Below are 26,416 nucleotides of genomic sequence, written 5' to 3'. Positions count from 1 at the left end.
CGTGATTGGGAGTCCCATAGAGCGGTGCACAATTGGCCCAGCGTCGTCCAGGTTAGGGTTTGGCCGGGGTATGCCGTCATTGTAAATAAGAATTTGTTCTTTAAACTTGCCTAGTTAAATAAAAAATTAAATAAAAATCCCTGAGGACAGAACCAAGCCTTAGAGGACATATCCTAGAACAGTTAAGGATTGCATCACTGCCAATTGTATTTTTGGCTTCTTATAGACTGTATATAACCAGACAGAGTATTCAGTTCTGATAACGTCCATGTCCCTCCATATACACCTGCATGTGTTGTAGGAATGCGAATACGTTTGGTTGGATTGTTTTGGCCCGAGGGTGATGTTACAGTGTCCAGGTTGGAATGTGAATACGTTTTGTTGGATTGTTTTGGCCCGAGGGTGATGTTACAGTGTCCAGGTTGGAATGTGTATACGTTTGGTTGGATTGTTTTGGCCCGAGGGTGATGTTACAGTGTCCAGGTTGGAATGTGTATACGTTTGGTTGGATTGTTTTGGCCCGAGGGTGATGTTACAGTGTCCAGGTTGGAATGTGAATACGTTTGGTTGGATTGTTTTGGCCCGAAGGTGATGTTACAGTGTCCAGGTTGGAATGTGCAGTCTTGATTAGTTTGGTCTGTCCTAAGAGTTCTGAAGCCAAGCTTATTGCAAGGCTCAATCTATGTCTGCTGAATCAAATCGTATTCCCGGAATCATGTTCACTTCAACAATTGCATTGAGTCATATTCACTCAGTCATATAAATCATTATTATTCTTAAGTCAGGTAAACGGAGTCCTATTCCCTAAGTCAGGTAAACGGAGTCCTAGTCCCTAAGTCAGGTAAACGGAGTCCTAGTCACTGAGTCCAATCCATTGTACTATTGCTAGTAAGCTGTGTCAAAGATGCTCTGGCTGAGTGATTCAAGCAGTGAGTTCTCTCAAACATTTGCCAGACAGTTATTTTACACTCACTCTCACCCCTTCAATCTGAAACCCTCACCCCAACATCTCACCCCTAGCCCTCATCATTGATCTGAAACCCTGACCCCAACATCTCACCCCTAGCCCTCATCATTGATCTGAAACCCTGACCCCAACATCTCACCCTAGCCCTCATCATTGATCTGAAACCCTCACCCCAACATCTCACCCCTAGCCCTCATCATTGATCTGAAACCCTCACCCCAACATCTCACCCCTAGCCCTCATCATTGATCTGAAACCCTCACCCCAACATCTCACCCCTAGCCCTCATCATTGATCTGAAACCCTCACCCCAACATCTTACCCCTAGCCCTCATCATTGATCTGAAACCCTCACCCCAACATCTCACCCCTAGCCCTCATCATTGATCTGAAACCCTGACCCCAACATCTCACCCCTAGCCCTCATCATTGATCTGAAACCCTCACCCCAACATCTCACCCCTAGCCCTCATCATTGATCTGAAACCCTCACCCCAACATCTCACCCCTAGCCCTCATCATTGATCTGAAACCCTCACCCCAACATCTCACCCCTAGCCCTCATCATTGATCTAAAACCCTCACCCCAACATCTTACCCCTAGCCCTCATCATTGATCTGAAACCCTCACCCCAACATCTCACCCCTAGCCCTCATCATTGATCTGAAACCCTCACCTCAACATCTCACCCCTAGCCCTCATCATTGATCTAAAACCCTCACCTCAACATCTCACCCCTAGCCCTCATCATTGATCTAAAACCCTCACACCAACATCTTACCCCTAGCCCTCATCATTGATCTGAAACCCTCACCCCAACATCTTACCCCTAGCCCTCATCATTGATCTGAAACCCTCACCCCAACATCTTACCCCTAGCCCTCATCATTGATCTGAAACCCTCACCCCAACATCTTACCCCTAGCCCTCATCATTGATCTAAAACCCTCACACCAACATCTTACCCCTAGCCCTCATCATTGATCTGAAACCCTCACCCCAACATCTCACCCCTAGCCCTCATCATTGATCTGAAACCCTCACCCCAACATCTCACCCCTAGCCCTCATCATTGATCTGAAACCCTCACCCCAACATCTCACCCCTAGCCCTCATCATTGATCTGAAACCCTCACCCCAACATCTCACCCCTAGCCCTCATCATTGATCTGAAACCCTCACCCCAACATCTTACCCCTAGCCCTCATCATTGATCTGAAACCCTCACCCCAACATCTTACCCCTAGCCCTCATCATTGATCTGAAACCCTCACCCCAACATCTCACCCCTAGCCCTCATCATTGATCTGAAACCCTCACCCCAACATCTTACCCCTAGCCCTCATCATTGATCTAAAACCCTGACCCCAACATCTTACCCCTAGCCCTCATCATTGATCTAAAACCCTGACCCCAACATCTTACCCCTAGCCCTCATCATTGATCTGAAACCCTCACCCCAACATCTTACCCCTAGCCCTCATCATTGATCTGAAACCCTCACCCCAACATCTCACCCCTAGCCCTCATCATTGATCTGAAACCCTCACCCCAACATCTTACCCCTAGCCCCTCATCATTGATCTGAAACCCTCACCCCAACATCTTACCCCTAGCCCTCATCATTGATCTGAAACCCTCACCCCAACATCTTACCCCTAGCCCTCATCATTCATCTGAAACCCTCACCCCAACATCTCACCCCTTGCCCTCATTGTCCATCCTGATCTCAGTCAATAGCCTATCTGGTAGCAGTCACTCTGTCAATCTACCTAGAAGTCAGGGGTCAACCACACTCTCACAACAGAAGGGGTAAGGGGTGGCTAGCTGGCTGCCTGGAAAAAGGCTGTCAAGAGAGGAGGAGAAGGAGGATGAACAGGGAAGGTGAATACCAGGGGAGAAATGTATACTCTGTGCAGCATATGAAAGATTCCCCTCATTCCTTGAGCCTGAGCGCAGGCGGCAGCTGGCAGTGATTAGCTTATGATTCACTTTAGCTGCACATAGAGGCTGCTTGTAAAAATATGAACACTATAACTGTTTCCTGAGTTTGTGCTGACAGCACCTCCTGGGGGAGTGCCGCTCTCTGTAGAAACACATGGCGGCAGCGCTGGCCCGTGCCAGCGGACGGATTAACCATGATCGCCGCTAGCTTGGGGCCGCGCAAAGTGCTAATGCTATGCAGGGAGACAACGTTGGTTCGACACTGCGTTGGGTGTCTTCAGTGGAGAGGTGTGTGGCTCTCTAGGCTCAAGAGGCAGAAGAGAGGGGGTTTGGTTAATGCATGGATAGGTTCCAAATAGATAAATATTACATGGTCACACTCTAAATAACTATCTTTGACACATATCTCTATCACTTTTCTTTTTTTTTATCCTTTATTTAACCAGGTAAGTTCCAAAAATAATAATAATAATTCCAGGGAGCTGTGCCTGTAAGCCCCTAGTCCAAGCCCTGTCTAAGCGGGGGCAGGGGAGGGGTTTAAGAAGGTCATTACCAAGGATCATTTAGCGATTTTGAAGACCCCTTGAAGTAGAAAAAAATATTTGATGAAAAAACAATTGGTGCTTTACTGCTATTAGCCCGTATAAACACATTGAATAATAGTTTGTAGGCCAAACCGTTCGGACACTACAGACCATTTGGTGAGAATACCAATTTCCAGGATGTCTCATGGTCTGACAAACACTGCTCTAGGTCTGCCCCCTTTCATAGTGCTACATAGGATGTCTCATGGTCTGACAAACACTGCTCTAGCTCTGCCCCCTTTTATAGTGCTACATAGGATGTCTCATGGTCTGACAAACACTGCTCTAGCTCTGCCCCTTTCATAGTGCTACATAGGATGTCTCATGGTCTGACAAACACTGCTCTAGCTCTGCCCCCTTTCATAGTGCTACATAGGATGTCTCATGGTACTGGACAAACACTGCTCTAGCTCTGCCCCTTTCATAGTGCTACATAGGATGTCTCATGGTCTGACAAACACTGCTCTAGCTCTGCCCCTTTCATAGTGCTACATAGGATGTCTCATGGTCTGACAAACACTGCTCTAGCTCTGCCCCCTTTCATAGTGCTACATAGGATGTCTCATGGTCTGACAAACACTGCTCTAGCTCTGCCCCCTTTCATAGTGCTACATAGGATGTCTCATGGTCTGACAAACACTGCTCTAGCTCTGCCCCCTTTCATAGTGCTACATAGGATGTCTCATGGTCTGACAAACACTGCTCTAGCTCTGCCCCCTTTCATAGTGCTACATAGGATGTCTCATGGTCTGACAAACACTGCTCTAGCTCTGCCCCCTTTCATAGTGCTACATAGGATGTCTCATGGTCTGACAAACACTGCTCTAGCTCTGCCCCCTTTCATAGTGCTACATAGGATGTCTCATGGTCTGACAAACACTGCTCTAGCTCTGCCCCCTTTCATAGTGCTACATAGGATGTCTCATGGTCTGACAAACACTGCTCTAGCTCTGCCCCCTTTCATAGTGCTACATAGGATGTCTCATGGTCTGACAAACACTGCTCTAGCTCTGCCCCCTTTCATAGTGCTACATAGGATGTCTCATGGTCTGACAAACACTGCTCTAGCTCTGCCCCCTTTCATAGTGCTACATAGGATGTCTCATGGTCTGACAAACACTGCTCTAGCTCTGCCCCCTTTCATAGTGCTACATAGGATGTCTCATGGTCTGACAAACACTGCTCTAGCTCTGCCCCCTTTCATAGTGCTACATAGGCGGAGGCGCTGTATTGAGATGCATCCAATGCCAAAAAACAGATATCTCTAGCTTAAACTGACACATTTTTATGGGGATTTTTTTTACTATGCTAATTGAATTTCCGCGGGGGCATGGGACATCAACCTTAGGGGTTATTAATCTGTTCCTGTGGAGTGTAGAAAGTGTCTACCAGGTAGCGTCTTAGCACTGGGTGGGTCCTGACCTTGTCACTGAGCTAGCTCTCTCACAAGGTTAGAGCTGTGTCATCTGAGGGATATGCCGCCTCCAGCAACTCTCTGTCATCACATTCACAGAGCTCGTACTGCAAACCATATGCATCCATCCACGGCACATAGTAACACAGCAACAGTTTGTGTATTGGCATTCCAGAAATGCAACTGGAAGAGGATACTAAATGGCTGTTAAATATTCGTGAGGAAATTAGGCCTTTCGCTTATGGAGGGGTTTATATATCTATCTGGTCTCGACTGTAGTTGAAGAATGTAAAAGAATGTGTGTGTTTGGAGCAAAGAAGAAAACCAATTTGGTTGACATGCAATCAAAAGCCAGCATCTGTTGATATGATCTCAGTTATATTCTTCACATTATTGATACTCGCCAGATAGTCTTTATTGATACACTCTGATTGAGTTATATTCTTCACATTATTGATACTCGTACTGTAGTTATATTCTTCACATTATTGATACTCGTACTGTAGTTATATTCTTCACATTATTGATACTCATACTGTAGTTATAGTCTTCACATTATTGATACTCGTACTGTAGTTATAGTCTTCACATTATTGATACTCGTACTGTAGTTATAGTCTTCACATTATTGATACTCGTACTGTAGTTATAGTCTTCACATTATTGATACTCGTACTGTAGTTATATTCTTCACATTATTGATACTCGTACTGTAGTTATAGTCTTCACATTATTGATACTCGTACTGTAGTTATAGTCTTCACATTATTGATACTCGTACTGTAGTTATAGTCTTCACATTATTGATACTCGTACTGTAGTTATATTCTTCACATTATTGATACTCGTACTGTAGTTATATTCTTCACATTATTGATACTCGTACTGTAGTTATATTCTTCACATTATTGATACTCATACTGTAGTTATAGTCTTCACATTATTGACTGTACAACAACGAAATACAGGGGGAGTTGCATTATAGCTCTGAATATAAGACTGGATAGATGGATGACAAATGATGGTTCCTGTGACATTATTTACAGAAGAGGATGTGGTGTCCTACACTTTGGCTGTCCCCATAGGAAAACCCTTTCTGTTTCCAGGGAGAACCCTTTTTGGTTCCACATAGAACCATTTTGGGTTCCATGATTAAAAAAAAAATATTTGGAAAGGGTTATACCTAGAACCTAAAAGGGTTCTTCAAAGGGTTCTCCTATGTGGACAGCTGAAGAACCCTTTTAGGTTCTAGATACCACCCTTTTTTCTAGGAGTGTATTGACAATCTGCTTTCATAACGCTTCATAACGTAGTTAAATGAAACCCTCCCAATTCCATTGATTTATTTGTTCATGTTGATTGCAGGTTTTTCCAATGTCCTAACAGCGTAACTACAGATGCCATATGTTAATTTGGATCATCCTGTTATTGCAGGACACAGCAGGAAATGCAAACTTGTAGAGTGTTCCAGGTTTAAAAAGGCTTCTAAAGTTTGTAGTTTCCTCTTTAACATTTCAGACCAGAATTGTATCAACCCCTACAAAAAAAGTGTCCATGATTTATAATCTGCATAATAATTCACATTTCCTGTTAATGCAGGATTTTTTTTTTCCTGCTGTAGCAAACTGGCTCAAATTCAAATCCCACGTCTATATGGTTCTAATTGGAAAGGTTGGAAAAACATCCCATCTGTTATAACTCTGATTTAAAAAGCAATTCATCCCACTTGTTGTTGTTTTCCTTCCTCTCTGAAAATTGGTGCGCTCAATGCAAAGTGTGACTCTTTGAAGTGTACCCTGAAGAACAATACACTCCACAGATCTTTTGGGTATTGGCACAGTCTCGTCTAGTTGGAGCTATTCTGCTTAACATTTATAAAGATTTGTTTGCACACATCTGTGTCTAATACCACCACGGACAAAGATTAATTTATTTAATCGCAATCCAGAAAGCCTTAGTTGTTGCTCGCCCGCCCCGAGCAGTTGGGGTACGCTATGTCACAAACATGTCATGCTCATATGCCTAAACACGAATAGGCTTTCTCCTCCGAGGCCACAAGGCACGGGGGGCTTTCAATAGAATGCATGCTCTGGTGTTTGTTGACTTTAGATCATGTGGTAGATGGAGGATTGTGGGAAGCTGAAGTTTCCATTCCCCCGACAACATACAGTACAGCATACTATTAGGGCCATTCAAGATCCTTTAACTGCTCCAGTGTGTTGGTTAGAAAAATGCTGCTTAGTACATAGCACTTTGATCAAACAAGACGTTTGATTAAAATAAAAAAATATGAAACCACAGTTGTCAGAGTGTATAAATAGTAAATCATTGTATTTATGCACTTCAGCATCTGATCATTTCAAAATATGGGGAAATTAGACAATTAATTCTCTCTTTCTCTCGCTCTCTCCTCCAGCGTGTCAGGTCCTCTCCTCTCCCCAGGGATGAAGGGTACAGGCACTTCCCCTCCTCCTCTGGAGAAGCAACAGCAGCACCTCCACCCCCACCACAAGCCCTACTCTCACTACCACCAGCAGGCTGCCAGCGACGGTAAGATCAGACCAGCACAGTCTGTCCTCTCTCAACCCAAGCTAACCAACAGGCCAATTTAGTTGGCTGGAACCCTCCGAGCATTGGTTGAATACAGAAATGTATACACTGAGAGCACAAAACATTAATAACACCTTCCTTAATATTGAGTTTTTTTGCCCTCATAACTTCCTCAATTTGTTGGGGCCTGGACTCTCTATAAGGTGTCGGAAGCTTTCCACAGGGATGCTGGCTCATGTTGACTCCAATGCTTCCCACAGTTGTGTCAAGTTGGCTGGATGTCCTTTGGGTGGTGGACCATTCTTGATACACACAGGAAACTGTTGAGTGTGAAAAACCCAGAAGCGTTGCAGTTCTTGACACACTCAAACTAGTGCACCTGGCACCTACTACCATTCCCCGTTCAAAGGCACTTAAATATTTTGTCTTGCCCATTCACCCTCTGAATGGCACACATACACAATCCATGTCTCTCCTCCCCTTCATCTGGAGACTCATCTCCCTCACTAACTTTAAGCACCAGCTGTCAGAGCAGCTCACAGATCACTGCACCTGTACATAGCCCATCTTGTAAATAGCCCATCCAACTACCTCATCCCCATACTGTTATTTTTTGCGCCTTTGCACCCCAGTATCTACTTGCACATTCATCTTCTGCACATCTATCACTCCAGTGTTTAATTGCTCAATTGTAATTATTTCACCACTACTTACCTCCCTTATTTTACCTAATTTGCACACACTGTATATAAACTTTTTGTTCTATTGTGTTATTGACTGTACGTTTGTTTATTCCATGTGTAACTGTGTTGTTTGTGTCGCACTGCTTTGCTTTATCTTGGCCAGGTCGCAGTTGTAAATGAGAACTTGATCTCAACTGGCCTACCTGTTTAAATAAAGATAAATAAAATCTACACTAATTGAAGTGGGTTTATCAATAAGGGATAATAGCTTTCACCTGGATTCACCTGGTCAGTCTGTCATGGAAAGAGCAGGTGTTCCTAATGTTTTGAACACTCAGTGTATTACACAACTGACTCAACTTTCTGTCATGTAGGATAGATAATGCAGCAGTTCTATGTAATAGATTTCTGTCTGCAAGTCTCTGAACACCCCATTTCCACTTTTATGGAACTGACAACTTTATTTTGTGTGGAAAAGAGAAAAGAATCAAATACAGTTGTAACTGCACCTTTAAAACATTCCATTCCATTGAATAGGCCTAATCCTCACACTTTACCACCATATGAACATGAAAGGACACAAGGGGAGGAAGCCGTGTCGGAGAATTGGGACGCAGCCCATGGATCTGTTAGAGTGTTTGGCGTGGAGCAAAGAGAGAAGATTGCAGTTAGCGAGACAGAGCAGGAGAAACCACAGGCAGGAACCTCTTCTGCTCTGAATTAGCCAACAAAAAAAACACTGCCTTCTGTAGTCAGCTGTCTCTCGCTCTCTCTCCGAGCTCCACTAAGGCTGCTCTAGCTAGCTGTCACTGCAGACCCGCTCGCTAATACCTTAAACACAGCTTTCCCTGTTAAAGATCTACGCATGGACGTCTGTGAAACCGCGCTGTGGTCAGCGAGTTGCGTACAGTGCTCCAGAAATGGCTGCTTTCACATTATCATGACTCCTGTGGTCTTACTTGAGTACAAAAATAGGAGGGGGACAATTGGCAAATGCTACCACGAAGGAACTGGAAGAGTTAGCGCGCTAACACAAATGTAGCGTTATAATAGCTCGAAGCCACACAATGTTTCAAGTTGATGTATGAAATCAGTTTACAAGCATAATCACTCCATATTGTTTGGTCAGAATGAATGCCCCCTTCAGACACTTTTCTTTCCCCTCCCCTCTTGACCCGATAGAAATAGAATGACTGAAATTGGTATTCCCATTGGACCTAAGTCTATCGTGCCTTGCAAAAGTATTCATCCCACTTGCCGTTTTTCCTATTTTGTTGCATTACAACCTGTAATTTAAATGAATTTCATGTAATAGACATACACAGAATAGTCCATTGGGGAAGTGAAATGTAAAAAATTACTTACAATAAAATTAAAATAAATGTAATTAAATACGAAAAAGTGCTGCGTGCGTATATATTCACCCCCTTTGTTATGAAGCCCCTAAATAAGATCTGGTACAACCAATTACCTTCAGAAGTCACCTAATTAGTTAAAGTCCACCTGTGTGCAATCTATTTAAAAGTGTCACATGATCTCAGAATATATATACTCATCTGTTCTGAAAGGCCCCAGAGTCTGCAACACCACTAAGTAAGGGGAACCAACAAGTAAGCGGCACCATGAAGACCAAGGAGCTCTCCAAACAGGTCAGGGACAAAGTTGTGGAGAAGTACAGATCATGGTTGGGTTATAAAATATCTGAAACTTTGAACATCCCACGCAGCACCATTTAAATCCATTATTAAAAAATGTAAAGAATATGGCACCACAACAAACCTGCCAAGAGAGGGCCGCCCACCAAAACTCACAGACCAGGCAAGGAGGGCATTAATCAGTGAGGCAACATAGAAACCAAAAATAACCCTGAAGGAGCTGCAAAGCTCCACAGTGGAGATTGGAGTATCTGTCCATAGGACAACTTTAAGCCGTACACATTGCTTAAAGAAAAAAATAAGGAAACATGTTTGGTGTTTGCCAAAAGGCATGTGGGATACTCCCCAAACATATGGAAGAAGGTACACTGGTCAGATGACAGAAATGTAGCTTTTTGGCCATCAAGGAAAATCCTGGTGCAAACCCAACATCTCTCATCACCCCGAGAACACCATCCCCACAGTGAAGTGTGGTGGTGGCAGCATCATGCTGTGGGGGTGTTTTTCCATCGGCAGAGACCGGGAAACTGGTCAGAATTGAAGGAATGATGGATGGCGCTAAATACAGGGAAATTGAGGAAAACCCGTTTGTCTTCCAGAGATTTGAGACTGAGATGGAGGTTCACCTTCCAGCAAGACAATGACCCTAAGCATACTGCTAAAGCAACACTTGAGTGGTTTAAGGGAAAACATTTAAATGTCTTGGAATGGCCTAGTCAAAGCCCAGACCTCAATCCAATTGAGAATCTGTGTTATTACTTAAAGATTGCTGTACACCAGCAGAACCCATCCAACTTGAAGGAGCTGGAGATGTTTTGACTTGAAGAATGGGCAAAAATCCCAGTGACTAGATGTGCCAAGTTTATAGAGACATACCCCAAGAGACTTGCAGCTGTAATTGCTGTAAAAGGTGGCTCTACAAAGTATTGACTTTGGGGGTGTGAATAGTTACGCATGCTCAAGTGGTCTTTTGTTACAGCGGCAGGCCCATCCCTGTGTAACGTGTATAATGACGTTTTTTTATTTAGTTACATCAGAAGAGCCACCCTGAGATGGCTAGATTAAATAGTGTGTCAAAGGAGGAAATAGCATCAGTTTGTCTTATTTCGTTCACAAGAAAATATATTTTACATCTTCAAAGTGGTAGGCATGTTGTGTAAATCAAATAATACACACCCCCCAAAAATCTATTTTCATTCCATGTTGTAAGGCAATAAAATAGGAAATATGCCAAGGGGGTGAATACTTTCGCAAGCCACTATAGGTCCAGTGTCCATACTGAGCATTCCCTAGAGTTCCAGTTAAATTGCAGTGGTGCAAGGGGCTTTGTCCATTCTAGTTATTCTGTGCTTGATCCTCTCCTCCCTTCTCTCTGTAGATTACCAGGGCAGCTTTCAGAGCTGCTTCCATTTTGGAGACTCGTACAGAATGGAACAGTCTGTGAGTGGTGTTCATGTACCAGCGGATTCACATGGTTACACTTCCCACCAGAACAACGGCTTCCACATGTCAAGTACCAGCAGTGGCTCTGCTGCAGGTGAAACCTGGCGTAGATCACCTCAGCTTCCTCCTTCTCCTCTTAACAGTTTCTGTCTTGTTTCTCTGTCATTTTCCCCTTGTTCATTGAATGAGAAGTGTGTGTGCACTAAAATCAATAATTGAATTATTTCTGTATGTTGATCAAGCCAACTATTTCCCCACGCACTAAACAGTGTAGCATCAAATTTGATTGTGTTTCTAATTCAGTGGTCTCCTACCCCAGGCTTCAGCTTGGCACAGGACCTCCAAGGATCAGGGGAGTGCCAGTTCTCCTCCAGCCCAGAGGAGAGCATCTTCTTCCAGGTGAACAGCTTCGACCGCAGCCTGAGTCAGATGTCCTCCGTCTACACAGAGACATAGAGGACCCGATGCTACCCTGGGTATCGCTATCTGGGCGATGTATCTCAATAGTCTGGAGTGGCATCCATTCCTTACAAGTTTGTTCTGTTCTAAAGGAAACAATACAATTGAAAACAATCTCTACTGCTCTAGAACAACTGTCCGTCATAACTCTGTAACAAAACAAGAGCTTCCTACAGCCATGCCCAACAGATTCCACATGGACTCAGATGCATCCAAATGGACACATTTCCAACTAAGACATAGACCTAGTCCAGAATTGCCAGCCTCTTTCTACATTGTTCAATCTACTAGGGACTTAAATGTAGAAAAATATATAATTTTGCAGTGTTTTTACAGTGGATGAAATGCCTTGTTTATTTGTTAAGATTGTCTGAAGATATTTCTAGAAGGTAAATGGAGGGGTGGTGGATGGTCATACATTACATATTCTGGAACACAGTCAAATCTACTTTGTGTATAAATGTACAGTTTGTTTAAAGCAGTCTTTTGAATGTTTGTTATTTCCAAGTTTAAGAAATAAATAATTGTACAATAACACAATTGTGACTTTTTAATGTTATATGATGTCCTGTTTTATATTTTGTTGTATATGTAAGTGCCTTAATGTGTTTGGACCCCAGGAAGAGTAGCTGCTGCCTTGGCAATAGCTAATGGGGATCCCTAATTAAATACATATCTTATGGCAGTATGCACATCCACAGAACTAGCACAGCTGCAAGGTAATGCCATGTCAGTAAAATAAAACTATTTTAAGTATCGGAGGAGCATTCAAACAAAACAGTGGTCAGGAATTATTCTCCTTTTCCTATAAGTCTTGCTTGGTAGTAAAACATGGTTATAGCACCAAGTACAGCGTCTGCGCCTCTAACTAAAGCACTATATATGCTATAATGTGAAATGAATATGCCCAAGATAAAAGCAGCAGCACTACAAAGTAGTGTATGTCAAGTTTCAGAAAAGTTACACAGTGGCGGACGGTTCGACACACCGGTAAGAGGAACACCAACCATTGACATACTCTGCCCTCTTGTGAGCATTCTCAGCTTTTCACATTAACATTATCAAAAGGAATGCAGTGGTATTGAGACAATTTGTGATGACTGTTCTCTCTCTCTCTCCATAGGTTCACAGCCAGTTAAAGACTGGGTTTTCCAAACTCGGGCAATGGACACCCTGGGTGCATATTTTGGTTTTGCCCTAGAACTACACATCCGCAAAAAAAATTAAAATCAACTCATTATCAAGCTTTGATTATTTGAATCAGCTGTGTAGTGCTTGGACAAAAATACAAAATAAATGCACTTCTCGGGGTTCTCCAGGACCAAGTTTGCAAAATGCTGCCATAGGGAATATTGTAGGAGGCTTCACAAATAAATATCCAGATAATGTTTTTGCAAAATGTTTAAATTGACAGTGAATTTAATTCAGGTACAGTAAGACAGTGTGATTATGAATATAATAATGATAATAAATACATAATTTGGTGGGTGCTTATATTTGTCCTATTCAATTGGAAATGCGTTTCTCTTTGCATATCCCAACTCGCCCTGAGACACCCTCGGAGAGTGGGGTCACGGCCATATCCTTCACGTCTTCTTGCTCTTCCTGCTGAGGTAGCTCTTATAGTAGAAGTTGCTGAAGAGTAGGATGAGGCTGACACAGTAGAAAAACACATAAGCATTCATGGAGTCTGGGAAGTCACACTCAGTGAAGAGGTTGTAGCCTGTGTGAGTTGTCAGCAGGACAAACTGGAGCTGAAACCACCGTCAGGAGAATATTGTTTAAGAACAACCTTCTCAGATATCTTCGTTCATAATCACGATCTGTTTTCTACCACAAGTAAGGCCTAGATTCAATCAGTTATAACCGACAACTGCATAGCCTATTATTGCTTTTGTATAGGTTACGTTGGAGGTGTAACCGTGGTGGAGCTGTCAAATCCACAATCGTCTCCAAGTGTTATCGCGGTCATCGCCATTGGATGCACCATGTGGCATTAGTAGAAATCCAAAGCGTTACAAAATCGAACACTGAAACGTGGGATGTAATTTACACCTCAACGAGGCTGATATAATACCTTAGCCTATCGTTTAAATGGTTTTCACTTTGAGTGTCATAGTTTCTAGATAGCCTACACATACTTGTTGTGAACTATTAACACGGGTGGGATTTAAGGATGCGTGTGGTTTCTTGACAATGACCACAAGAGCAACCGCTCACCAATTGGACTACTCTAACACAGTTACAACTCTGACATCATCCTGAACAAAAGCAATAATAGGCTATGCAGTTGTTGGTTATGGTGGGTTAACACTGAACTGATTAAATCCAGGTCTTAATCCCTTAATACTCTAAGCTTCTGTAGTAGCCAACAAATCACAGATGTATCCCCTTTTTCTTAAACCTCACTAGATGTCTGCAGAGCTGTAGATAGAGCCACTCACCAGCTGAAGTGACGTCAGATAGCGTTTCCACCATAAGTACTTCTGCATGTGAGGCCCAAGAGCAGCCAGTCCGTAGTAGGAGTACATTACAGTGTGGACGAAGGTGTTGAGAAGACCGATGCAGAACGCTAGGAGAGAGAGGAACACAAAACATCTCAACTATCTGTTGCACAGCATCATGAATGGTATGGACAATTTGCTAGGACCCCATAAATCATTTTAGATTTATATTTGGGTTATTTAGCCGACACTCAGCAGGTGCCTATCAGGTGTTGAGAAGTCCCAACAGAGTTGATAAAACATCTTCATTAAACGGCAGGGTAGCCTAGTGGTTAGAGTGTTGGACTAGTAACCGGAAGGTTGCAAGTTCAAACCCCCGAGCTGACAGTGTACAAATTGGTCGTTCTGCCCCTGAACAGGCAGTTAACCCACTGTTCCTAGGCCATCATTGAAAATAAGAATTTGTTCCTAACTGACTTGCCTAGTTAATTAAAGGTAAAAATAAATGTTAAAAATATATATGGCAGTCCTGAAACATTCCATATGCGTTGATACAGAGCATTAACAAATAGGATACAGAGTTTTTCCTGGTCTTCGTATTGCTAGACTTACATTGGCCTCCAGCCAGGTACTTCGCCCCTGCCCACCAGTTGAAGATCATGGTGCCATGGTGATAGACATGCAGGAAGGTCAGCTGACTGTTTTTCTTCCTCAGGATGAAAAACACCTGTGAATGGAGTTTTGAATGGGTTTGAAATGGATCTCCAATGTTTCACATGAGTCTGACATTAATCCTGGGTCATATTGATTAATGCACACCGTAGGAAAACGTTTTGAAACAGAACACGGAAATGAGTGTTTCCTGGACAAGTAGTCCCCATTTCACTTTGTTTTCTTCCGTTTGGTACGTAATGAATATAACCTTGATTTTCAATGTGTTTTACCGTGTCAGCCAATTCTATGACCTTGGAGAAGAAAAACCACCAGCATGCTTTGGCCATCTGGTGAAACAAACAGACAGAGTTATCCACTGTTATGGCCAGGGCTTTGGGACAGTCTTCAGAGATGGAATAGATATGTGTACTATTTGGGGGCATTTACAAGTTAGGTCAACTATGTGAGATGTTCAACGGTTTGTGTACAGTAGGGACTACGTGAGAGGTTCAACGGTTTGTGTACAGTAGGGACTACGTGAGAGGTTCAACGGTTTGTGTACAGTAGGGACTACGTGAGAGGGTCAACGGTTTGTGTACAGTAGCGACTACGTGAGAGGTTCAACGGTTTGTGTACAGTAGGGACTACGTGAGAGGTTCAACGGTTTGTGTACAGTAGGGACTACGTGAGAGGTTCAACGGTTTGTGTACAGTAGGGACTATGTGAGAGGTTCAACGGTTTGTGTACAGTAGGGACTACGTGAGAGGTTCAACGGTTTGTGTACAGTAGGGACTACGTGAGAGGGTTCAACGGTTTGTGTACAGTAGGGACTACGTGAGAGGTTCAACGGTTTGTGTACAGTAGGGACTACGTGAGAGGTTCAACGGTTTGTGTACAGTAGGGACTATGTGAGAGGTTCAACGGTTTGTGTACAGTAGGGACTATTCAGATGCACTCTTACCCTCATCGCCAGTGGGCTCGTGCTGTAATCCACAGGTTGACACAAGTAACTGTAGTTAGACAGCATGGATGTGACCAAGAACTGCAACAAAAACCTTAATTGATCAGGTGAAACATTTCAGAATAAAACATAAATTAGGCCCATTTCTATGGCTGCTGAACACACACACACACACACACACACCACACACACACACACATTTAAAGAGAAATCCACAAATTTTGATGGGAGTTGGAGCACACCTCGTGGAACATGTAGACAGACAGGCAGACCATGGCGAAGTTGTAGACAATGAGCACAGCCTTGAGGTCAACAGGTTGCCTGTGTTTCATCAGCTTGGGCCCAGCCCAGACCACACCGAGATAGAGGAGGAATATAGAAGCCACTGGCATGGGGGAGTAAACCAGTAACCATGGATCTGTCCTCTTATCTGGAAGTAAACATGGTAGCCCACTGTATTCATCGCACTTTTAAAATGTTAATATTCTGTTATTAACTCATTCCCAATTAATGTTGTTGACTTGTCCTGCATTCATGTGGCCAAAGAATAAAAAAGAAAACACTTCCAAAACCCCACCTCAAAGTTGTATCTCAAACAGACCTTTTCAAAAAATAAATGTTATATATGACGTCAAGAAGGCTCATTAACTGAGCTGGACAATGAGCAGCTAGATGCCGTGAATATTTTTAATGACCGGTAAATGCTCACACCATTCTGTTCTTAGCGTACGCCCACAACATTCAAAACAGAGCTGTTTTTTTTATACTGATCAAAAATATAAACGCAACATGTAAAGTGTTGGTCCCATGTTTCATGAGCTAAAATAAAAGATCCCAGAAATGTTCCATACGCACTAAAAGCTTATCCCTGTTCGTGAGCATTTCTCCTTTGCCAAGATAATTCATCCACCTGACAGGTGTGGCATATCAAGAAGCTGATTAAACATGATGATCATTACACAGGTGCTGGGGACAATAAAAGGCCACTAATATGTGCAGTTTTGTCACATAACACACTGCTACAAATGTCTCACGTTGAGGGAGCGTGCACTTGGCATGCTGACTGCAGGAATGTCCACCAGAGCTGTTGCCAAATAATGTAATGTTCATTTCTCTAGCATAAGCAGTGTCCAACGTAATTTCAGAGAATTTGGCAGTACGCCCAAACAGTCTCACAACCGCAGACCACGTGTAACCATGCCATCCCAGGATTTCCACATCCGGCTTCTTCATCTGCTGGATCGTCTTGAGACCAGCTACCCGGACAGCTGATGAAACTGAGGAATATTTCTGTCAGTAACAAAGCCTTTTTGTGGGGAAAAACCCATTCTGATTGGCTGGGCCTGGCTCCATAGTGGGTGCCCTATGCGTGCCTCTGCGAAATCTATAGGTTAGGACCTAATGAATTGATTTCAATTGACTGATTTCCTTATATGAACTGTAACTCAGTAAAAAAAATATTAAAATAAATAAATAAAAATAAAAACGCTGAAATTGTTCCATGTTGCATTTATATTTTTGTTCAGTATAACATACTTGATTACCATCTTTTGGAAGGAAAACTGTAACTCATATTGTCATTAATCGTAGCTCATATTTCATAGAAATCAGGAAACCCTGGACAGTACTAACACAGCAGACAATACACATTTACATTTTAGTCACTTAACAGACGATCTTATCTACAGTGACTTAGTCAGTGCATTCAGCACAGTATATTTGCAGTACTAGTATTACAGTGCCATTATTTTCTATATATTTTTTAACCAATTTTATACTGAATGTTAGCAGACCTTCAAACAAGACCTAATATTAGATAAAGGGATTCTGAGTTTACAGATAACAAAAAATATTGATACTTACACTACATGACCAAAGATATAGGGACACTCCTTAAGATTAGTGGAGTCAGATGTTTCAGCTACACCCGTTGCTGACAGGAGTATAAAATCGAGCACACAGCCAAGCAATCTCCATAGACAAACATTGGCAGTAGAATGACCCGTCCTGAAGAGCTCAGTGAGTTTCAACATGGCACCATTTTAGGATGCCACCTTTCCCACAAGTCAGTTCATCAAATTTCTGACCTGCTAGAGCTACACCGGTCAACTGTAAGTGCTGTTATTGTGAAGTGGACACGTCTAGGAGCAACAACGGCTCAGCTACGAAGTGGTAGGTCACTCAAGCTCACTGGACTGCCGAGTGCTGAAGCACATGGTTCATGTTGCAACACTCACTCAGTTCCAAACTGCCTCTGGAAGCAATGTCAGCACAATAACTGTTCGTTGGAAGCTTTAGGAAATGGGTTTCCATGGCCAAGCAGCACACAAGTCTAAGATCACCATGTACAATGCCAAGCATCGGCTGGAGAGTGTAAAGCATCCCCGCCATTGGACTCTGGAGCAGTGGAAACGCGTTCTCTAGAGTGATGAACCACGCTTCACCATCTGGCAGTCCGACGGACGAATCAGGGTTTGGCAGATGTCAGGAGAACAGTACCTGCCTGAATGCAGTGTCAACTGTAAAGTTTGGTGGAGGAGGAATAATGGTATGGTACTATTTTTCATGGTTCGGGTTAGGCCCTTTAGTCCCAGTGAAGGGAACTCTTAACACAACAGCATACAATGACATTCTTGACAATAAAAAAAAAAAAATGTTTACCTTTAACTAGGCAGGTCAGTTAAGAACAAATTATTATTTACAATGACTACCTACCAATATCCCCATTCACAAAGCGAGGTCCATACAGATATGATTTGTTGAGATTGGTGTGGAAGAACCTGACTGGCCTGTACAGAGACCTGACCTCAATCCCATCGAACATCTTTGGGATGAATTAGAACACGGACTGCGAGCCAGGTCTAATCGCCCAACAACACTGGCCAACATCACTAAAGCTCTTGTGGCTGAATGCAAGTCCCTGCAATGTTCCAACATCTAGTGGAAACCCTTGCCAGAAGAGTATAAGCAGTTTTGGCAGCAAACGGGGGATCAACACCATATTAATGGCGATGTTTTTGGAATGAGATGTTCGACGAGCATGTGTCCACATACTTTTGGCCATGTAGTGTATTTGATTTATTTCCTTAACAAAGTTATGCAACACCCAATTCCCTTGTGTAAAAAAGGAATTGCCCCCTTACAATCTAACTGGTTGTGTCACCTTCAGCTGCAAGAACTGCAAGTTGTTGATCAGTCTGTCACGTCACTGTGGAGGAATTTTGGCCCACTCTTGCATTCAAAACCGCTTTAACTCAGCGACATTTGTGAGTTTTCAAGTATGAACTGCTCATTTCAAGTCCTGCTACAACATCTCAATTGGGATGTAAATGTAAATGTAATGGGATTAGGTCTGGACTTCGACTAGGCCATTGCATTTTAGCCATTTTAATGTATACTTGATTGTGTATTTCGGATCATTGTCTTGCTGCGCTTCAGCTCACAGACGGATGACCTGGCAGCCTAACATTCCCATGTAGAATTCTCTGATACAGAGCACAATTCACAGTGAATTCTATTAAGGCAAGTAGTCCAGGTTCTTGAGGCAGCAAACCCTCCCCAAACCATGACACTTTCACCACCATGCTTGACCGTTAGTATGAGGTTCTTACTGTGGAATGCAGTGTTTGGTTTTCGCCAGGCATAATGGGAGCCATGCCATCCAAAACGTTGACTCAAGTTAGCCAAAAACAATCACATGGAAGAACCTGGATGATCATCAAGACTCTTGGAAGAATGTTCTATGGACAGATGATTCAAAAGTATAACTTTTAGGACGACATGCGTCCCAATATGCCTGGTGAACCTTATACCAACGCTCAAGTATGGTGGTGTTAGTGTGATGTTTTGGGGATGCTTTACTGCTTTAGGACTTGGACGACTTGCCTTAATAGAAGGAACCATGAATTCTGCTCTGTATCAGAGAATTCTACAGGAGAGTGTCAGGACATCTGTCTGTGAGCAGAAACACAGCTGGATCATACAGCACGACAATGATCCAAAACACACAATTAGGTCTACGTGAAAATGGCTAAAAAGCAACACATTTGAAGTTTTGGAACGGCCTAGTCAAAGTCCAGACCTAATCCCAATTCAGATGTTGTGGCAGGACTTGAAATGAGCTGTTCATGCTTGAACACCCACTAATGTCACTGAGTTACAGCAGTTCTGCATGAACAAGTGGGCCAAAGTTCCTCCACAGTGACAAGAGAGACTGATCAACAACTACAGGAAGTGTTTGTTTGGAGTCATTGCAGCTAAAGGTGGTACAACCAGTTATTGAGTGTAAGGGGGCAAATACTTTTCACACAGGGGCTTTGGGTGTTGTATTACTTTGTTAATGAAATAAATTAACTAAGTATGTAATTGTAATTTGTTGACTTGGGTTCCCTTTATCTAATAGGTTTAGGTTGAAGATCTGATAACATTCAGTATATAAAAAAATGCAATAGAGAAAATTAGGCACTGTATACACAACTGGAGCTGGATTGACTTTATATGTAGTCCATTTTTATATCTGTTGACTGTGTGAGGGAGGCTGATGGTGAATGTCCTACGTGTATCAATTGCAACTAGATAATCCAGTCCTGTGACATTTTGTGTTGCGGGCTGAATCACAAAAAAAGTATAGTATGCCCCTATATTGTCAGTGGCCTATCATAAAATCTATACTCAAATTCTGAAATACCTCCATTCTCCAACATCCACTGGTGCATGGACTGAACGCTTTGCCATGCTGAAGCCATTTGACACTGTTGGAACAGGAAGTTGGTCATTGATTATAGCAATAAACCTTAATTAAAACAATTACAAAATGACCCACCCCTGTTTGCTAAAAAGCTACGGGATGGGACTGGAGAAATGTAACCACTCAAATTCATAGTCAGAGTAATGGATGCAAGCACTGACCATCCATGAAATGAAATGTATAGTTTACATTTACGTTGTTTACAAACAGTGGAGTACAACAAGATTATATTTTGAGCTCTGAACTAAGCTCATGAGGCATTTATCAATTTATATTGTTTAAGAATCAATGGGTATAACAAAGTATCATCAAAAGTCGTGCTATAAATTCTCAGACAACCCAAAGATTCCTTGATGCCCTTCCAGACTCCCTCTGCCTACCCAAGGACGTCAGAGGACAAAAATCAGTTCACCACCTAACTGAGGAACTCAATTTAACCTTGCGCAATACCCTAGATGCAGTCGCACCCCTAAAAACAAAAAACATTTGTCAAGAGAAACTAGCTCCCTGGTATACAGAAAATACCCGAACTCTGAAGCAAGCTTCCAGAAAATTGTAACGGAAATGGCACCACACCAAATGGAAGTCTTCCGACTAGCTTGGAAAGACAGTACCGTGCAGTATTGAAGAGCCCTCACTGCTGCTCGATCATCCTATTTTTCCAACTTAATTGAGAACAATAAGAACCATCCAAAATGTATTATTGATACTGTGGCAGAGATAACTAAAAAGCAGCATTCCCCAAGAGAGGATGGCTTTCACTTCAGCACTGATAAATTCAAGAACTTCTTTGAGGAAAAGATCATGACCATTAGAAAGCAAATTACGGACTCCTGTTTAAATCTGCGTATTCCTCCAATGCTCAGTTGTCCTGAGTCTGCACAACTCTCCCAGGACCTAGGATCAAGAGAGACACTCAAATGTTTTAGTACTATATCTCTTGACACAATGATGAAAATAATCATGGCCTCTAACCCCTCAAGCTACATACTGGACCCTAACTAAACTACTGAAAAGAGCTGCTTCCTGTGCTTGGCCCTCCTATGTTGAACATAATAAACGGCTCTCTATCCACCGGATGTGTACCAAACTCACTAAAAAAGCCTCTCTTGAAAAAGCCAAACCTTGACCCACAAAATATTTAAAAAACTATCGGCCTATAATCGAATCTCCCATTCCTCTCCAATATTTTTGAAAAAGCTGTTGCGCAGCAACTCACTGCCTTCCTAAAGACAAACAATGTATACAAATGCTTCAGTCTGGTTTAAACCCCAACAGAGCACTGAGACTGCACTTGTGAAGGTGGTAAATGACTTTCTAATGGCGTCAGACCGAGCTCTGCATCTGTCCTCGTGCTCCTAGGCCATAATGCTGCTTTTGATACCATCGAGCACCACATTCTTTTGGAGAGATTGGAAACCCAAATGGGTCTACACGGACAAGTTCTGGCCTGGTTTAGATCTTATCTGTCGGAGAGATATCAGTTTGTCTCTGTGGATTGTTTGTCCTCTGACAAATCAACTGTAAATTTCAGTGTTACTCAAGTTTCTGTTTTAGGACCACTATTGTTTTCACTATATATTTTACCTCTTGGGGATGTTATTCGAAAACATAATGTTAACTTTCACTGCTATGTGGATGAAACACAGCTGTACATTTTGATGAAACATGGTGGAGCCCAAAAATTGCCCTCGCTGGAAGCCTGTGTTTCAGACATAAGGAAGTGGATGGCTGCAAATGTTCTACTTTTAAACTCTGACAAAACAGAGATGCTTGTTCTAGGTCTCAAGAAACAAAGAAATCTTCTGTTGAATCTAACAATTTATCTTGATGGTTGTACAGTAATCTCAAATAAAACTGTGAAGGACCTCGGCATTACTCTGGACCCTGACCTCGCTTTTGACGAACATATCAAGACTGTTTCAAGGACAGCTTTTTTCCATCTACGTAACATTTCAAAATCAGAAACTTTGCCCAAAAATGATGCAGAAAAATTAATCCATGCTTTTGTCACTTCTAGGTTAGACTACTGCAATGCTCTACTTTCCGGCTACCCGGATAAAGCACTAAAGAAACTTCAGTTAGTGCTAAATACGGCTGCTAGAATCCTGACTAGAACCAAAAAAATGTGAACATATTACTCCAGTGCTAGCCTCCCTACACTGGCTTCCTGTTAAGGCAAGGGCTGATTCCAAGGTTTTACTGCTAACCTACAATGTATTACATGGGCTTGCTCCTACCCATCTTTCCGATTTGGTCCTGCCGTACATACCTACACGTACGCTACTGTCACAAGACACAGGCCTCCTAATTGTCCCTAGAATTTCTAAGCAAACAGCTGGGGGCAGGGCTTTCCACTATAGAGCTCCATTTTTATGGAATGGTCTGCCTACCCATGTGAAAGACACAGACTCCGTCTCAACCTTTAAGACTTTATTGAAGACTCATCTCTTCAGTAGGTCCTATGATTGAGTGTAGTCTTGTCCAGGAGTGTGAAGGTGAACGGAAAGGCACTGGAGCAACAAACCGCCACTGGGAATCCACTGGGATTCTCTGCCTCTAACCCTGTTACAGGGGCTGAGTCACTGGCTTACTTGTGCTCTTCCATGCCGTCCCTAGGAGGGGTGTGTCAAGTGAGTGGGTTGAGTTCTTTGTGGGCTATACTCAGCCTTGTTTCAGGATGGTAAGTTGGTGGTTGAAGGTAAGTTGGTGGTTGATATCCTTCTAGTGGTGTGGGGGCTGTGCTTTGGCAAAGTGGGTGGGGTTATATCCTGCTTGTTTGGCCCTGCCCGGGGGTATCATCGGATGGGGCCAGTGTCTCCTGACCCCTCCTGTCTCAGCTTCCAGTATTTATGCTGCAGTAGTTTATGTGTCAGGGGGCTAGGGTCAGTCTGTTATATCTGGAGTATTTCTCCTGTCTTATCCGGTGTCCTGTGTGAATTTAAGTATGCTCTCTCTAATTCTCTCTTTCTCTCTCTTGGAGCACCTTAGCCCTAGGACCATGTCTCAGGACTACCTGGCCTGATGACTCCTTGCTGTCCCCAGGCCACCTGGCCGTGCTGCTACTCCAGTTCCAACTGTTCTGCCTGCGGCTATGGAACCCTGACCTGTTCACCAGATGTGCTACCTGTTCCAGACCTGCTGTTTTCAACTCTCTAGAGACAGCAGTAGCGGTAGAGATGCTCTCAATGATCAGCTATGAAAATCCAACTGACATTTACTCCGGAGGTGCTGACTTGTTGCACCCTCGACAACTACTGTGATTATTATTATTTGACCATGCTGGTCATTTATGAACATTTGAACATCTTGGCCATGTTCTGTTATAATCTCCACCCGGCACAGCCAGAAGAGGACTGGCCACCCCTCATAGCCTGGTTCCTCTCTAGGTTTCTTCCTATGTTCTGGCCTTTCTAGGGAGTTTTTCCTAGCCACTGTGTTTCTACACCTGCATTGCTTTCTGTTTGGGGTTTTAGGCTGGGTTTGTGTACAGCGCTTTGAGATATCAGCTGATGTAAGAAGGGCTTTATAAATACATTTGATTTGATTGATCATTGACTTATTAGTCCAAAAATGGATATAGCAACATAGTGTATTCACAACAACAGGGAAGCTGGAGAAGAAAAAGAAACTGACTGGGAAAAAAATAGTTTTGAACGGTCATCCAACTCAGAAACTTGGGCATCATCCTAGACCTCCAACTTATCTGAGCAAAGATCACTGGGGTGTATTCATGAAGCAAATTCTACAACAAAAAACATTTACTCCAAATGTTTTGTTTACTTTGTCATTTACTTGGTAATGAAAATGTGAGTTTATATTGGACAAATTCAGGTAGATCATTCCCAATTTTGTTTGCTTCCGTTTGTTTCTTATACTGTAAACGGTTCCCGTTGCAATAAGCTATTGAGAGAGAGGCTGCCGTAGTCAGACCTGGACCTCAAGAGAAGACAGGCTATGTGCACACTGGCCACACAATGAGGTGGAAACTGAGCTGCACTTCATAACCTCCTGCCAAATGTATGACCATATTAGAGGCACATATTTCCCTCAGATTACACAGACCCACAAAGAATTTGAAAACCAACTCCCATTTCTATTGGGTGAAATACCACCGTGTGCCATCACAGCAGTTAGCTGTGACTTGTTGCCACAAGAAAAGGGCAACCAGGGAAGAACCAACACCATTGTAAATATAACCCATATTTTTTCCCTTTTATACTTTAATTATTTGCACATTGTCACAACAGGGTATAAAAGCCATAATATCTATGCCTTTGACATTTTTGTGAGTAATGTTTACTGTAAAAAAAATAAGACATTCATACACTTTTGTTAATTATCTATTTCACTTACTCTGGCAATGTAAACATATGTTTCCCATGCCAATAATGCCCTTTGAATTAAATTAGTAATTAATATATCCCTGATATCACGATTAGTATCAGTCTGAGCTCGTTTTTTTCCGAGTTCCCAGTTGTCGTGACCATAGGGATTCTCACTTTAAATCACAAATGACGTCACGTTTCCCATAACCAAGTGGGGAGGTATACCACACAACAACCAAAGCGTAGGATACATAGTTTGCGTTCAAAAAATATATATCCTGGTTAGTTCATTGAATCACCAAATAATGTGGAGACACTTAATTGAATCACCAAATGTGTCCTTTTTTGCACGTTAGAGAGGCGTGGTATAATCTCAAAGCTTGACACAATATTTAGTGGCCTTTAAACTTTCTTTCAGTCCTTGTAAGGACATTACCATAAATATTATTTCCCATTTCACACGCGCCGTAAATTGATATAAAATGACGGGCAAAGTACAAATAAACTTACAATATGTGTGAATATTTATCTTACCATTTTTCGCCTGAATAAATACAATACACACAGAGCTGTGTTTAAATGAATGAAATGTACTTACCCGACAAAAGCGTGGGACTTCCTTCTGAAAACTGGTGAAAATAGGCCTACGCGAGACGCACCACACAGGGTTTTGATTGGACACATTATGGCAACAGCTACCAGACAGGTATTTCAAGTTCTTCAAGTTCGAGCATGTGCTCAGCACCTAACGTAGCAAGCGCAGAAAGACAAGCAAGAGAACCCCTCCTACTGCCATAATACTTATGTAGGCCTACGTTTTAAAACCGAATCATATTGCTTCATATCCACAAACTGTTTTGTTAAGAAAATTATGTTATTTGAGCTGAAATTGGAGGGATGATGCTAGGCAAAAAGAATATATATATATATATATATATATCAAATATCAAATATATATATATATATATATATCAAATATATATATATCAAATATATAAATATATCAAATATATATATATATATATCAAATATATATATATCAAATATATATATATATATATAATATAATATATATAATATATATATATATATATATAAAATATATATATATAAAAAAATATATATATAAATATATATATATATATAAAAAATATATATATATTCCAGTTTTTACAGTCAGTAACTTATTCTCAATGCATGTGTATTGTGTATATCTGAGGTAAAACACACCAAAGCATATTTTATGCAACATATAGGGCTACAAATATTTTGTGGGTAGTGTTCAGCATTCAACTAAAATAATTACACAGTGTTTGCATCCTAAAAAGTATTTTACTTTCAGACCAGTTTGGAACTTGTGGCAGTTAGCCAGACAGCAATGCACAGCAATAGTCATTGTATGTTACTTCGAACCCACAAATGCAGATACTCCAGATATTCAACTAAAGAAGGCCAGTTTAATTGCTCCTTTAATCAGAACAGTTTTCAGCTGTGCTAACATAATTGCAAAATGGTTTTCTAATGATCAATTAGCCTTTTAAAGTGATAAACTTAGCTAACACAACGTGCCATTGGAACACAG

General features: G+C 42.1%; 2 protein-coding genes across 4 annotated transcripts in view; one reads left to right on the top strand and one right to left on the bottom strand.

Moving 5' to 3' along the window:
- The window catches only part of LOC123997403 (zinc finger protein GLIS1-like), a 172,608-nt gene extending 160,349 nt beyond the window's left edge, over positions 1–12,259 (top strand). The window contains exons 9-11 of the mRNA XM_046301596.1: positions 7,327–7,460; positions 11,177–11,335; positions 11,561–12,259. Of these exons, the coding sequence (XP_046157552.1) occupies positions 7,327–7,460; positions 11,177–11,335; positions 11,561–11,697 (430 nt within the window). The 3' untranslated portion in view covers positions 11,698–12,259. The remainder of the gene's footprint in view (positions 1–7,326; positions 7,461–11,176; positions 11,336–11,560) is intronic.
- Positions 12,260–13,086: 827 nt separating this feature from the next.
- On the bottom strand, positions 13,087–25,578 carry LOC123997412 (elongation of very long chain fatty acids protein 4-like). 3 transcript variants are annotated; one of them, XM_046301615.1, is made up of 8 exons: positions 25,433–25,578; positions 20,447–20,510; positions 16,002–16,189; positions 15,760–15,840; positions 15,089–15,145; positions 14,757–14,871; positions 14,145–14,272; positions 13,087–13,454 (listed from the first exon to the last, which is right to left on the bottom strand). In XM_046301615.1, the coding sequence occupies exons 2-8, from the start codon at positions 20,502–20,504 to the stop codon at positions 13,287–13,289; spliced, it is 795 nt and encodes a 264-aa protein (XP_046157571.1). In that variant the 5' UTR covers positions 20,505–20,510; positions 25,433–25,578; the 3' UTR covers positions 13,087–13,286. The 3 variants fall into 3 exon arrangements, with proteins under 3 accessions (XP_046157571.1, XP_046157563.1, XP_046157580.1); XM_046301607.1 differs by lacking the exon at positions 25,433–25,578 and adding an exon at positions 25,369–25,387; XM_046301624.1 differs by lacking the exon at positions 25,433–25,578 and adding an exon at positions 21,338–21,418.
- Positions 25,579–26,416: the final 838 nt, after the last annotated feature.

Source organism: Oncorhynchus gorbuscha, linkage group LG02 (assembly GCF_021184085.1).
Source record: "Oncorhynchus gorbuscha isolate QuinsamMale2020 ecotype Even-year linkage group LG02, OgorEven_v1.0, whole genome shotgun sequence".
NCBI classification, from domain to species: Eukaryota; Metazoa; Chordata; class Actinopteri; order Salmoniformes; family Salmonidae; genus Oncorhynchus; species Oncorhynchus gorbuscha.
This window is presented reverse-complemented; position numbering and strand designations above follow the sequence as displayed.

Excerpts from the sequence above, each read along its gene's own strand:
- LOC123997412 (XM_046301607.1), bottom strand. Across the intron at positions 14,273-14,756 it reads GTACCTGGCTGGAGGCCAAT|CGTTCTGCATCGGTCTTCTC; the intron begins GTAAGTCTAGCA and ends TCTCTCTCCTAG. Across the intron at positions 13,455-14,144 it reads ATCTGACGTCACTTCAGCTG|CTCCAGTTTGTCCTGCTGAC; the intron begins GTGAGTGGCTCT and ends CGGTGGTTTCAG.